General features: G+C 39.8%; 1 protein-coding gene across 5 annotated transcripts in view; it reads left to right on the forward strand.

The window, feature by feature from the left end:
- The window catches only part of map3k20a (mitogen-activated protein kinase kinase kinase 20a), a 44,614-nt gene that overhangs the window by 5,969 nt on the left and 22,439 nt on the right, over positions 1-16,206 (forward strand). For all 5 annotated transcript variants that reach the window (XR_010328977.1, XM_064327201.1, XM_064327203.1 and 2 more), the window contains exons 3-8: positions 302-389; positions 12,298-12,399; positions 12,852-12,917; positions 13,080-13,108; positions 13,252-13,389; positions 15,967-16,053. Coding sequence is in view for 4 of the 5 variants with exons in the window: in XM_064327201.1 (XP_064183271.1) it covers positions 302-389; positions 12,298-12,399; positions 12,852-12,917; positions 13,080-13,108; positions 13,252-13,389; positions 15,967-16,053 (510 nt within the window). In the remaining variant the exon portion in view is untranslated. The remainder of the gene's footprint in view (positions 1-301; positions 390-12,297; positions 12,400-12,851; positions 12,918-13,079; positions 13,109-13,251; positions 13,390-15,966; positions 16,054-16,206) is intronic.

Below are 16,206 nucleotides of genomic sequence, written 5' to 3' on the forward strand. Positions count from 1 at the left end.
TGAAACTTCCCCTGTAAGCAACTTCAAGCTCAAAGTGTGCCTGTGAAATGACCACTTTTGCCCGAGAACAGCACTCGGAGTACCCTTGAAGCATTTATTCTGTCACTAGTGATTGGATGCTGCTTCGTGCTTTGATTGTTGCTCTAAATATAATCAGTATGAGTTAGCACAGGTTGTTTTAAACCTGGGAAGAAGCATGAGCCAGGAAGCATTGGTCATTACATTTAGCATCAGTAGTCCATCCACTGCAAGGACATCTCTGACATACAGCCACAGTGACCTTTGTGTTCTCCCCAACCAGGCTGAAATCCTGAGTGTTCTGAGCCATAGAAACATTATTCAGTTCTTTGGAGTGATCTTGGAGGCGCCCAACTATGGCATTGTGACAGGTAAGGCCTCAACCCATCCTTTCCTGTGTGAAGGGTTCAAACCGGCCCCTTTGAATTGCGAGTTATGAAAGTCAATTTCTGCCTCTGTGATCACAGTGTTTAAATGCATTTTCTTCATTTTTGCTTTTTTTTGTTAATGTTTGAAGTCCATAATAATTGCAGTATTTCAGACAGGCTTGGTATGCTTACCATGTGAGTCTTGACTGTGGTGGCTGTGAAGACTTGGTGGTACATGGTGGGTGCTCTTTCTCTGGCCAGGAGCAGGAAGCCGTGATGAAAGAATGAGTCAGTGATCATAATTCTATGGTTGAGTGGAGGTGGTGAGTGATAGTTGATGCAGGAAGTGCTGCCTTTGTCTCAGGAGCACCATCATCAAACCAGGTGACATTTTAGCTGTAGTCACCTTTCAGGGAAGCGCAGTTAGGCGCACTGCACAGCGGCCACATCATTCCATTTTCAGTAGTGAATGCACTCTTGACAAGGGAAGCTAGATATCCTCCAACAATGTTTGCCAAAGGTAGATTATTTATGATAGCCATGATCATTTTGTTGTGCTTCTGTCGGCTTGTTTCATAAAAATGTGGGACAGGCCTCTGGGTTGTTCTGCAAGGCTACTGGTGGATTTCCACCGTAGTAGCATAGAATTGGGCTAACAACATAAAGAAATTGAAACACCTCCACTGTAAAAAATGTAGGCCTACTTGAATTCTACGGCAAAAGTCACCATAATACATTTCACATTTGTGAGCCTGCTACTGTATGCTAAACATATTGTTACTGTTATTTATATGGTGAAGTTTTGGCAACCCAGTTGCCAGTATTTTACTGTAAAATTCACAATTTTTTTTACAGTGCAGTGGTCATGTAGACCAGAGAAAAATCACACACTGACAGCAAGCGGTGGTGTAGAAAACATCATTCACTCTTAGGGAATGTGTTTGCGGTTCTCAAACAGCAAAAAATGCATGAATGACATATTATACGTGGTTTAGTTCTGTAGCACTGGGATGATGCAATCTTTCTTACATTTACATGATACAGCCCGTTTACCATGTGGGAGTAACTCACATGTACAGTAGAGACTGTTGGTGAACTGGGATATGGGATAGGGATTTGTGGAAAAGAACACGGAGCATAATATGTAACTTGAAAGCAGCCTATAATGTAAACACAGTTTGGACTGTGTGCTTAAGATGTGTTAAAAGATAATGTAGGTTATGTTATATTAAATATGTAACTGCCATGTTAAGACATTTATTACCTAGCTAATAAACCTTATGCTTGGACAATGTTCTAGTGTCTACCTTTTGGATATAAATTGTCTCTTTAAGTAGATCAGAGGTAGTATATCCATCAAGTCATTTCTGTCGGCTGAATTAATTAATGTAATTTCAACTCATGCAGTAGAGTTGTATAATAGTAGGGATTAGGTGGGTAGAAACATGTTTAACACCTTCACACAAGCCCCCTAGTGGTCGGCATGCCGGCGTGCCCAGATTACTGAACTCAGACATTAAGTGCTACTGCAACCAAAGTACAAGTTAAAAACAGAAATGCGTTGTTTTAGTTTCATAAGTACACAATACACAACAACTATGCCGAATACGGAGTTCCGCAGCGCCACCATTGTCGCTCTGGTCGTTCATTTAACACGCCCCCCTCCCTGCAGTCTCATCTACAACTACACCCCCCACCCATGACATAATGGACAATATTGTCTATCTTGGCATTCATAAAAATATTCTTTCACCACTAAAAAATCGTATTCCATCATAGCAACAAGATCAACCCAACAATAGCCCTAAGATATGCCAATACAGCAGTGAAAACGCTGCTCACTGAATAACGAAATAATCAAGAAAAAGTTTTAAAAAATGATACCATGTCATTCTACAGTCAATATCTGGGACTAAATATTGAATAAATATACAACCTTGCCGTTGGTTTTACACGTAGAGATGTCCCTTTTGAGACTGAGTGGTCATACATTGTCTTGGACAATCCCTTTGTGAAATATACACGCATTTGTGACGCCTGGGTATCTTCCAAAATAGCTGTGCCTAATACCACACGTGTTGTTTACGGCGTTGTCGCCCTTTTTAGTACAGTCTGGCTTGATTAACAATTCATTTATTTAGTAGATGAGAGTATAAGCTTTCTAATGATGTATAACATGTCTAATTTTTCTTTTGGAATACCGTTTTATAGGTCAGCATAACCGTAAATTTTCTTATCATCGCATTCAATTACGCATTCACTCTGTGGTAGCAGTAAAACAAAGACGCTGCTAATGAAACATTGTCAAATTTTTAGGAATTTCTTGGAAAATACTGTTATTATTGAGGACTTTTGAGCATAGCTAAGCCATATGTTTGCTGATAGACCTAGCTGACATCGTTTTCTGGTGTAAGTCAGGAACGGATAGAACTATATCATTGATTTCCTGTCTCTGTCTCTATCTACTGAAAACAGATAAGATTTAATCATTGCTATGTAAGTATTACTGCTCAAAATACTTCGGTTATATGCGTTATTTTTGAAATTGAGTGTCTTTAAATAGGTTAGTGGTATTATATAATGTGGATATTTCATACTGTAATGTAAGCGTTAGTTAGTAGTGCAATAGTTTTTGTGAAGCATGCAACAGTGATGATGAGAGAGTTGGAGCATTGCCAAAACGTGGTGGACAGTTGAAAATTGTTTTCATGTTGTCCCATCCCCATACAAGAAAGCATACAAGAGTACAGAGTATAGAAATACATACAAGAGTTAATTATTACACATTTAGGTACTGTACCGCATTGTGTGACAATATTTTTGCATTATTTTTTGACCTGATAGCAATGTTCCATCTTAAAACTTCATAAGGGGCTCATTTATATGCTTTATAATGGACAAAAAGCATTTTATTAATTTTTGGAGAGATTTTGGATATGTTTCTGGACCCCTAGAAATTTTAGACCACTGTACTGACTGAAAGCTTGTAATTCCCACTTGAAAATGATGCAACAGCGAGTTTCTTGAGTCAAAACAGTTGATTTGTAGTGAAATACGTGAATATGTTGTGATTTACAGCAATGCATAATTTAGACATTTTGGATAGATTTGGAGACGCTGGGTACACTGCTTAGTTTTTGCTTCATAAATCTATAGTAGTTCTACATATCCACCCTTAGATTTTATGAACTTGTGGTCAAGAAGTTTTTGATCCAGCACATGTACTGTATAGTTTAACCTGCTGTATATATGCAATCTCTCAGTATTTCATTGCAAACTAAAAAAGTGCAAATTTTTTGATTTTTTGTCTTGACAACTGCATTTGTGGCACTTTATTTCTTACAAAATTATGAATATAAACTAATCTGCGTTCGTATTGTAAATTGTACAAATGTCCTGCTTCATTTAAGCCATTTTTCAAGTCTGGTGGTGTGGTGTTCACATCTGGAGTTATAAGGCTTTAAATAGGGTACCCCCTAAATGGGCAAGGATTGGCAAGATTTGGCATGTGCGCTAAGGGGTTAATATTATCTTGATCCCGGATATTGTGGTGTATCTCTCTAGTAAGGCAAACTGTACAGTCTGATCCCTGCTTTTGGGGAAAATTACTTAAATGACCTGATTTCTAGGGTTGCCTCTCATCAATACATCCACATGCAGACACACACAGTAAGAGATGGCATGGTCTGGAAACTCCTCTTCTACATTTCAGTCACTATTTGAGGAACAGTGTACTCATGACTGACCATCTGATTTCTCCATATGTAATCTATGTGGCCTAGATGGCAGCAAGATGAGTGCATTCTTATGACCTCCTCAAGATTTCAGTGGCTGATTTTTATACTGGTAACAGGCAGTAGGCGCCCAGCTCTACAGTCTACGACAGACATCATATTTCAGTATACCGTTTGACACCCACAATAGATTTGGCCAGTCATCAGGGAGTTGCCATCTCTACTATTTATCAAAGCACAATCAAATAAGGCTGACCCTGACATTTCCACATTCATCAGCAGTGTTATAAATTTCCCCTGTTCACTCATTTACCAGAAGACAACACTCCTGCTTTCCAATAAACCATATTCATTGGTTGATATCCTGTTTGTCTTCCCTTCTTGGATACCATAGCACCACCCTCCATTTTATCGGTTAATGATTACCAACAATTACTTGCCAAATGCATGCACTACTGCCAAATTGTGATTTTGTAATAACTGGTAATGCACTTTGTCATGGTTTTAATTAAAAATTGTTTGCGTAAGGTTATTGAAATGGTTATTGTTCCCTTTGAGAAGCCTGCAGTTTTGTTAATTAGAGCCTAAGTGTTGGATATTAATGATTCCTAAGATATATGTAATCCAAAGTCATACCCAGAGAATGTGATCACATCTCTTAACTTCCCATTTGAATGGTTAAAAAATCATTGTGGTCATGTAAAGGAAGTGGCTGTATTTCTGAGCACTGTTAAGAAACAATTGTGAAGCAGTAAAATGTTACATCAAGCAAATGGTTTGCATTAGGTTATGGTTTGCCCTTAACAAGAAAAAGAAAAATCTGCAAACAGTGTCATTTACAATTTGCACTTACTGTACAACGAAAAGTCAGGCAAATATTAGTGTCATTACAGCAGACTTTAAAATAATCTCTGCCAGGTAAGAGAAATTTACACTCTAATGTAAGTGCTTTTTTAATTCTGAAAATGAAATGTAACAAGATGGGTCCTTGTTAAAAAAAATTGCATGCTTGTCATAATTATAAACTGGTAATTCAGTTCCCTCAGTTGCCCAGAGTAGTTTCAGTGACTCAGTGTTTTTATCATTGGTAGCCATCAGATATCTGGGGCCTTTCTCTTTAGTACTACAAGAGGAAGGGGATAGGCACTTCATCATGCCTTGGTTGACCACAGATGTTAATTGTGAATGTGACTCAGAGGACGGTCAGTCCTGTGGTCAGGAAGCCAGAGGCCACAAATGTTCCTGTGTATATTTACATTGTTACACACTTGTGCTAGCTGCACAGGTGCAAAAATGCTAAAATGAATTAATTTGATTTTGTAACACTGCACATGTGTATAGTAATTAATCACAAAGAAACTATGTTTTAAGTGAAATGTTTGTATTTTCTAAAAGACTTAAATTAAATTGATTAGCCCTAATGCTAAGATCAGCCTGTATCAAGTGTATCAGCATATTTTTTTAATGACTGCTACACCCTGTATGTGTTTACTGTGCTTCAAACAACATGTAGCTACTCACTTCTGGGCAGATTGCTTAAGATTCATATAAATAAATACTTGGAATTATTATTTAGGTAACCTTCACTGGAAATTATTGAAATTATTAAATTAAAAACATAATCATAAAACAAGTATTATATTGGATGTTAGTGAATCTAATGTTTATATCATATTTTTTTACACTGCACTACATATGTACATTGAGTATAGCACCATAGCGGTGATAAATATCCCTCTCAAACACACTGTAAGCCCACATTAAATACCATTTAACACCTCTCAACCTCCACATTACTTTCCACAAGTAATCAGCCACACGTAAGGAAGTTTGAAGTTCTCATTTACAGAAATATTTTACCAAAATGCAATGGAATTTCCCATGAATAAGAAAAATTGAATTTGCATGTTATGTTTGTTCTTTACAAAGAAATGCTCCTACGTTTCACAGATTATGATGGAAAACTCACAGTAAAGCTAACCGTAATGCAATGTTTTGAAGACGTAACCCGTCCAACAGGGATACAGGGTAAAACGGTAGCAACAGAACACTGACCTCTATGATAGCAGTTGTATTATCCGTGGATGTAACTAAGACTAGCTCTTCTCATGATGAGCATACAGATAGATAACAGCACTAAGAAGCCTAGGCGAAGACAATCCTAGCAGTATAATCTGAAACCCTAACATGTTAATGCGTATATACAGACACCATGCATTTAAATAGCTAGAATGGCTAAGTTAGATCGCAAGTCTACGTAACTAACTTTAGCTAATGTTAGCTACTTGCGGTAGTGACACTTGCACTCATAAAAATGAATGAATACGTTTGTATCACCTAGCAAGTTGCTGAATAATGGCAGACCAATCAAACATAATTTAAATATACAAAACAAATCATGAAAGGGAATTTATTAATTAACGTTCATGCCAGCTAGCGATATCAAATTAGTTGGATAACTAGCTAGACATGACAGTTTCCACGGAGATCCTACTAAAAAGGTCACCTTATTCACCCCAGCTGTAATTATCTAACATTAGCTAAAGGCAGCAAAGACATTATCATACCTAATGTTAACAAAACTGGCTAGCTACATGGTTTCGCCCTTGCACTGGATCAACACATTATCGTTAGACAAATTGACTGCTTGCCATTTCAGACGAAGTTAGTGTGTGTATGACTTAGGCATGAGGGTCTCACATTGTTAGCTATCATGTTCGTTTAGAACTTTAGAATGATTGATTATTCAAACCTTGACAAGCTAGACTGTGGGGGGAATTTGGATAGATGATAGCAGTGTACACTGTATGCAAACGAACAGTCTGGAAAGGACTATGCAAAACATTCCAGAAAATAGGCCTATACAGTACCTTCAGTACTATTTCAGTGGTCAGCACCACTATGATAGAACAGAGAGTTTAAAAGTCAGTCACAAGATTCATTTTCATATGGCTTTCAAATGTAATGGTCATACTGAACAGACACAGTCTTGCGTCCATGCTTATGAAGAGCCACCCTTTGCCTAGTCAGATGAATATTAACATTCCAAAGCAGCTTTGGGGGACATTTTGGCTTCTTACCATAACAGGATTTCAGATCTGTATGGATTACCTTGCATCTCCCAAAATCACCACTTTGAGCGGCATGAGATTTTTAAGCACAGCTTTATCGCCTAACGTCACTTTCGCTAACCCTAACGTTATCGTTTCGCCTACTTTAGTTAACCTACTTAGCGCGTACCACCGATACAGATGTTTGGATACATGGAGGACAACAAATAATGTTACAGAAGTGATGACATGCCATAGCTAGCTAGCTATATAGTTAGCCAAGTTTTACTCATGACACTTTGTACAGCTGCTCCGTGGGTCTGCAAGGTTTCGTGCTTGTTTCTGTGCCAATTTCTTGCTGGCTTTGGCTTCAGCTCCATGACTCTCCGCCTTCTACAGCCAGTGATCAGAAGGCAGCCTGTGGTTGTGTAAGGTAAATCGAGGGTTTGGAGGTGTGTAAGACCATGCCTGTTATAAGGTTTTGAAGCAACGCTGAAGCATGTTTAGCAGCTGGCAGAGGTGGGTGAGTTGGAGGAAGGTGTAGGAGCCAGGGGTATTTGGAGAAGTTGAGGATCAGGCAGGTCACTTTATTGAGTTGTGGGGGTGGGGGGTAGACAGTCAGTGCGTTTACATGCACAGTTGAAATCGATCTATATTAATAGCTCGATTTGGCCAAAGGTGAGATTGAATTGGATTATTGTCGTTGTCCCAATATACATGACTCAGAAAGAACCGATTTATTGACCGAGGTGTGTCTGATGAAGGCTTCTTATAAATCCTGCTTCCTCCAATTTTGTCACAACTTTTTTGAATAGTTCGCCATTCCGAGTTTTTTTCTTCCATCCATGTATTTTAGGACATTTAACTCCTTTAGTTGCAATAGCTTGAAGTTGGTCTCCTCGTCCATTCAGAAATGTGTTTTTTTCGTCATGATATAGGGAGGGCAAAATGGAGCTTTAGAATGTCGCCAGCAGTGTATGCGCATGAGCTCGACAAAGCATTTCTCACAGAAAAGGTTGTTTGTTGCCTTTTTTTAAGTTCATTACAGTGGTGATAGAAGTGACAATAATTAAGCAGTACTGTGCTGTTAGCCTTTGTTGATCGCCGTACAAGGTTAATGTGAAGTAGCTAGCGCAATCGGACAGCATTAACCCATAAAAATGTACTTTGAATGGTACTTGCTCAATCGAACGGTAAATGTGAAAAACATTTGATTATAGTCATCGGCACCAACATTTCCTGTCACACCCTCAATAAACGGCAAAAGTCCTAGTAGAAGATTGAATGAAATCTTTTAAAGTTATATATTTTCTGAAACGTTATCGATTCTGCTTGGCCACTGTGAGCGTATAGTTGCTATGTAATGTATGTATTACAGAACATGCGCAGAACGCCTAGGCCAGTTTTTGGCCTATTGAAGCGTATACATGCCGTAGTAAATCGACCCCCAACCTCATTATATAGGTATGTTACGTATGTTGACTCTGAAAAAATCGACTTTGTACGATTTCAGTCGGACTACAATGTTTACATGATTTTTAAAAGTCCAGTTTTAGGCGGACTAAAACAATAAATAGACTTTTTCAAAAATCTTGTAAACCCACTGAGTGATAGCAGTGATGATAACAAATGGTTGTCGTAATTGGCTAATAATGCTTGACTAATACTTTAATTGGAGAGGGCCTTGAAAACCAGGGTGCTGTTGGAAACGGTGTTTGTGGGCCATTAGGGTGGATTCTACCCTCTAGACCTGGGGTAGACAACCTTGGTCCTGGAGTGCAGGTTTTTGGTCCATCCAGACATTTGACTACATAATTGGATTAACTTTTCGTGGCCATATGCTGGAGGTACTCTGCATTGCGCTTTTCAGACTCAGACTTAGTCTATTAATAATCCATCAAACTCTTGAAAGTAAGCTCAGATGCAACAAAAGCCAGAAACATCATCAAAACCCCAGGACCAGGGTTGCCTGCTCTAAACCAAGCAGAAAACCAGTGTCCCAGTGCAGCAATGGTGACACCATTGTTCAGATGGGACTTCAAGCTGAAGTGCTGGTGACTCAATGTATGTAAAAATACCTAGGCACATATTGCAAATAGTAGGGGTTCCCCTAGTGTCCTGGATAAATTGCAGATAAGGCTAACTTGTGGTAATTTAATCATATCTTAAATTTAATCAACTAAATAGACCAGACACCCAGCTGATATATGATGATTGTACAAAATGGTTTGCATGCACAGGGATGAGTGTGTACTGTAGGAGCTCATGGAATTATGGACCAACCAATCAAATGAATGGGTATGAAAATGGAAGCAGCATATACAGTTATGCATTTTCAGTCCCAAGCTCCTTACTATCACAGATACAAAAAAATGTAATAATATAATATAATATAATAATAATAAAATGTAAATAATACTAGCTGCTTAACTAACTAGAAGAGTGCACTCAGTAGAGTGCAGATCTCCGCCAAGCATGTTAGCTTTGCTGATGCAACAATAGAGGCTACACAATCAATGCAACCAGACAAATACAATATCACAAGTTTTTACCATGTACCACTGAAAATACCAAAAACGCCGATTCAGTGAAGTAACGCTAAAGGTGGTGACATCTTAGCTAATTTCATTCATATCAGCCACGATGTGTTAGACAGAGCTAATGTTGACGTTATAGTCTGGCACTTTTGTTTCAAATCTGGACAGGAACAATCTGGACGGGAACAATTCCAAAAGACCAGTGTTGTAAAATATCAATTTCAACATGAAAATGGCAGAAAAATAATTGCCACAGATTCAAACATTAACGTACCCCGTTAGTTGGCAGATTATTTTGTTGGCATTTTAACATTGAAATTGACATTTTACATCGTTGGGCTTTCATTCCAAACGGCTGTTGATTACTTGCGGCCCCTACCGGCTGGTTAGTAGGAGTGAGGAGTTAGAACTCAAGGTATTTCAATGGACAATGATGGAAATTAATTCAATTCTTGTCGTTGACCGATTTGCAAAATATTCGAGAATTCAGGTCCTTGGCCTGCTGCCAGCATGCACAACAAGTATGAGGCTGATCGGCCCTGTAGTATGCGAGATTAGCTGCGGACAGATACACAAACAAACAAACACACACGCGCGACCAAACGCATAATCCCCTCCAGGCTGTCGCCTATAATAATAATACTAGCTGCTGAAGAATAGTGTCAGCAAACTAAGGGCCACTATATGACCAAAAGCATCTGGACACCCCTTGGTCTGTGGCTGATTTTCATGGTTTGGTCTAGGCCCCTTAGTTCCAGGCAAAGGCAAATTTTATTGCTACAGCATTCAGTCACATTCTAGATTATTCTGTGCTTCCCCAACAGTTTGGGGAAGGCCCATTCCTGTTTCAGCATAACAATGCCTCCAGGTACACAGTGAGGTCCTTAAAGAAATGTTTTTGTAGATAACAGTATGGAACTTTACTGGTCTACACAGAGCCCTGACCTCAACCCCATTCAAAATGTTTTGGATCAATTCGAAAGCCAACTGAGAGCCAGGCCTAATTGCTCAATCACTGCCCGACTTCACTGATGCTCTTCTGGCTGAATGGAAGCAAATCCCTGCGGGAATGCTCCAACATCTAGAATGAAGCCTTCCCAGAAGAGTGGAGGTTGTAATAGCTGCGAAGGGTGGACCAGCTCCATATTAATGCCCATAATGTCCACATACTTTTGGCCATTTAGTGTAAACATTTTCATTAGATATTTATTACGACTGGTTTGATGTAAGCATAAGATTTTATGGTTTATGATAGTTTGTTTCATAAATGAGGCTACAGTGATATGGTTATGATTCCAGTCAGTAAAGGGTTCAAATATTTCAAATTAGTGTATTGATAATTGGTTTAGTGATATTTGTATGTCAGATTTTACTGTTCTACTCTCATATATTTTAGTGTTTTTATTAATAGAAACCTGTATGTCTGTCATTGGCTTTCTCATGTCAATGCAATGTCTGACTACTGACTTTCCTGGCAGTGGACCTGTAATACAACCCAGGAATTTTTTTATGAGGTGGAGCATATCACTCAACTGCACCCAACGCTGTTCCTGGAGATCCACCGTCCTGTTTTTACTTCAACCCTAACAAAGCACACCATATTCAATAGCTAGAGATCTCATTGATCTGCTAATTGGTTGAATCAGGTATGTCAAATTAGGGTTAAAATAAAAACTTACAGAGCGGTAGGAACGGGTGGGCACTGCCCTGCTCTAATGCATCACTGTCCACAGTTTGCCTCTGATGAATAATAATGTACTCATACATGCTGCTACTTTATATTCTGCTGGCCCTCCCCCCATTCCTGCTTTTAACGACAAAAGACCAGTGGTGCAGTTTCAAAACATAAAGCAAGTTAATAATGGCTGCCTTTGTGAATAAACAAAATAAAATGACTGATCTGTATGGGGTGTTTTATACAGCAGGAATCCATCCGTTGGCAACATCGTTCCTCGCTTCCTAGTTTTGCACGGGCAGTGTGTGCAAACTGCTGTGCAGCTGCCAGTGTTTGCACCAGGGGTAATTAGTGTTGCCACGCTGATTGAATTGGGCTGACGTTCACTGGATATGATCATTGCTCAGGCGTTAACCTCAAACTGCAGTCATCAGCTTTGCCCATTGAAAAGTTCAGAACTCACACTAAAATCAGTGCATTATATAGATGAATCACTGTGGAAAATGTGGGAACTGTAAACTGTTCTTTGCAGGAGACGGTGCAGTCATATTAGAGCTGGTGCTAAGATCTGTCTCCCCCAAACAGTGTGATAGACTCTCTCACAGTCCTAAGCTGTGTCCAGGTTTCTTCAAGTGATTGTGACAAATGAGCTCATCTCTCATTTGACAGGCAGTAATCATTATCTACTGCCTTCAAAAAAAAAAAAAAACTTTTATTTGCCTGGACTAGGCCTGTGCATGTTTTTAGTGTTGGGAGACTTAGTCTTAGGGAGACTGGTAAGAGCAGGGTGTTTGTGGAACACACTGACAGTGTGGGGCTGCCCTGAAGTTCTTCCACAGGTCTTCATGTGTGTGTGTGTGTGTGTGTGTGCATGTGCACGTGGGCATATGCGTGTGTGTCCATGTTGTGCTCCAGAGTATGCGAGCGGAGGATCCCTGTATGAATACCTGTCCAGCGAGGAGAGTGAAGAAATGGACATGGAGCAAGTCATGACCTGGGCCATGGAGATTGCCAAAGGTAAGGCTGCATGGATCTCTCAGTCGTCAGTATGAGGTGGCTGAAGAGATAGTCTGATCACATTGGTGAGGAAAAGTGAGGGTTTCTTTCATTATATTAAAATATTCTTGCAATTTTTCTGGCAGATAATGACTTAAGTCCTGCCCAAACCCTAGTCCTTTGCCCTGTGTTTGAACGTTTAGCATCCAATACTGCCAGAACACACTGTCATGTCTTGAGTATGTCTCCCAGGCACGCGTTGACTAATTTTCTTGTCATTGAATGCTTAATCTCATTCCAAAAAACCTTCTCTAGACACAAACTCAGCAGATCATTGACATTTAAAATGATTCAGGCTTTAATCCTAGATATTCCCCCTTTGAAGGGAACTGGAAGTGTAAAGATGGTAGTGCTGCTATTGTAAGTAAAGTTTCTTATGGTTCTTAAATGGAATCTTTATCTTTTCCCCTCAGGAATGCACTATTTGCACTGCGAGGCCCCTGTGAGGGTAATCCACAGAGATCTGAAATCCCGGAATGGTAAGAAAACAAAATGCCCCCCAACGCTGCTTTGCAATGTTAATATTCATCAGTCTGGGCAAAGGGTGGCTCTTCATAAGCAGTCTGACCATTACATTTGAAAGCCATATAAAAATGAATCTTGTTCCTTGTGATTGACTTTTAAACTCTGTTTTATCATAGTGGTGGTGACTGCTGACAAAGTGCTGAAGGTACTGTATTGGCCTATTTTCTTAAATGTTTTGCACATGCCTTTCCAGATTGTTTGTGTTTATTTGCATACAGTGTACCCTGCTATGCTAATTATAGAGGACATCCTCTACCCAAATTCTCCCCACCCGCACTCCCAATCCAGATCTGTGACTTTGGGGCCTCCAGGTTCCACTCCCACACCACACACATGTCCTTGGTGGGAACATTCCCGTGGATGGCCCCTGAGGTGATTCAGAGCCTGCCAGTTTCAGAGACCTGCGACACGTACTCCTATGGCGTGGTGAGTGACACAGCGGAGGGCAGGCCAATTGCTGACAACCGTGTGGCTCTAGGGGGGAATGTTAGGAACAATCAATTGCTGAATTCTACTGTATGTAATTAACAAATTCCCATGGGGACAATAAAGATTAACTAAAAAGGAAGTGTATTGCAAAAATGTAGAGAAAGTGTTTGCCTTTACAGGACATAGCAAAGCTAAGAATTTACTGCTGGTCAATTTAATACAATCAGTTACAGTTGGTTTCTTGCTTATCACACAGACCCTGTTTCATTTTTAATGCTTCATTTGAATCATTAGTAATCCTGGTGTTTTTTTAAACTGAGTGTTCTCTCTTATTAATAGATAAAACTGTATTAGTAGCAGGCATTGCTGAGAGATGAGATGAAGCCTTGTCAGATTCCAGTAAGCATGTGCTTGCATGTATGTGTGTGTGCACGTTCGTGGCACTGAAAGCCTGCCTGAATTCCTCAGTGGTGAGGGAGACTCAGCCATGTATAGGGTGACGGAATGAAATGGGCTCAGTCTGTGTCACCTGGCCATACTGGGTCCTGGCTTCTGAATGCCAAGGCATTGGTGGACAAGCAGCACAGGGGAGTCTGTGCCAACTTTGTGACCTGGAGTATGTTTTGTAGTGTGGCAGCTAATGAGCTGGGCTTGCGAGCCAAGGTTCAGTTCATTGTGGGACACTGCCATTGTACACTTGAGTAGGATTAGCCTGCTCATGATTGTCCCGCTGTTAAATGGATATTGTGAAAAAAATTGAAATGGTAAGCTGTGCAAGTTATTGCAAATGAACGGTGGCTGCTAAGCAACTAAATGACCATGCACTGTTTGGTGCAGTCGATTCACTGTCTCGCACTTGGACGTGTGGTGTAGTTGCTTTTCCATAAAATACCTCTTGACACAAATGATACAGTTGAGGCCAAAAGTTTACATACACCTAGGCTAAAGATAGCCTAGATGATATGATGCAAACTCAGTTTTTCACAACTCCGCACATATCATGTTACCATACATTTCTTTTAGAAATATATGTATTTAATGTATTTAAGGGCCTACCTTTAGAGCCACTGCCTTTTTACCCTTGATACCATGGAAAATTCAAGCAATACAGCCAAAACCTCAGAAAAAAAATTGTGGACCTCCACAAGTCTGGTTCCTTCTTAGGAGCAATTTCTGAAGGTACCACAAGCATCTGTACAAACAATTGTATGTAAATATAAAAATCTTGGGATCACACAGACACTGCATCATTCAGGAAGGGGGCACAAATTAACTCCCAGGTGAGAAAATGAACTTTGGTCCGAAGAGTCAACTGAACCCCAAGACAACAACAAAGGAACTGGTGGAGGCATCAGGTACCAAAGTATCTACATCCACCATTAAGAGTATCCTACATCACCATGGCCTGAAAGTCTGTCACACAAGGAAGAACCCCTTACTCCAAGACCGGCATAAAAAAGCCAGAATGACCTTGCGGGTGTTCTCCAGGACAAAGACTTAGCCTTTTGGAGGAGTGTTCTCTGGTCAGATGAATTTTTTTTTACTGTTTGGTCATAATGATCCACGCTATGTATGGAGGAAAAAGGGTGTGGCTTTTAATAAGAAGAACACTGTCCCAACCGTGAAGCATGGGGGTGGCATCATGTTGAGCGGGTGTATTGCTGGAAAAGGGACTGGTGCACTTCAATAAAAAGAGGGCATCATGAGGAAGGAGGATTATCTAGAAATACTGAAGCAACACCTCAAGACATCAGCTAGAAAGTTAACTTAGTCGCGACTGGGTCTTCCAGCAGGACAATGATCCTAAGTTGTAACAAAATGGCTTAAAGTTGTAAGTCCAAAGTTGTAACAAAATGGCTTAAAGACAACAAAGTGAAAGTATTGGAGTGACCATCACGAAGCCCTGACCTGAATCCCATAGAAAATTTGTGGACTGAACTGAAAAAGTGTGTCTGAGCAAGGAGGCCCACAAACCTGACTGAGTTACACCAGTTCTGTCAGGAGGAATGGGCAAAAATTCTGGCAAAGTATTGTGAGAAGCTTGTGGAATGCTACCCCAAGCATTTGATTCAAGTTAATCAATCTAACGGCAGTGCCACCAAATACAAAGTATATGTAAATGTTTGACTCACTGAAAATCTGATATAGTACATAAAAGCTGAAATAAATCTGTCTCTTAGCTATTATTTTGAAATCACCTCTTATGGAAATAAAGTAGATACCCTGATTGACTTATCACAGAAAATGTACGGTAATATGAAACATTGGAGTTGTGAAAAATTGAGTTTGGATGTCTTTAGCCCAGGTGTATGTAAACTTTTGGCCTCAACTGTATATATCACGACCAACTGATCAGTCACAGAACACATAGGTATCATTTAACCTGCATTTCTCATTGGACCTTCCCTTGATAAATGTCAGTTATACATTTGTATAACATGAACCCCAGGGAAAGTGCTTCACTAGACTTACCAAACAAACAAAATAGTAATATTGTGCAAAATGTACCTTGCTCTCTTCTCATCAGACTGCCCTAGCTTTTCTTTTAATAGCACATATCCTTTGATTTGACAGGTGCTATGGGAGATGTTGACAAGCGAGGTTCCATTTAAAGGACTGGAGGGACTACAAGTGGCCTGGCTGGTGGTGGAGAAAGGCGAGGTACAATAAAATCACCTCCTCATTGCTCTTAACGTTACGCCAGGACAGCTTAGCTTTTCTTGGGGTTCAGCAGACCGAAAACACTTGCCAGCTATATTTCTTAGAAAATAAACATGTCTTTAGTAAATGGAAACGATATGATGCAATCATGAA

The sequence above is a fragment of the Anguilla rostrata genome, chromosome 3 (assembly GCF_018555375.3).
Source record: "Anguilla rostrata isolate EN2019 chromosome 3, ASM1855537v3, whole genome shotgun sequence".
NCBI lineage: Eukaryota > Metazoa > Chordata > Actinopteri > Anguilliformes > Anguillidae > Anguilla > Anguilla rostrata.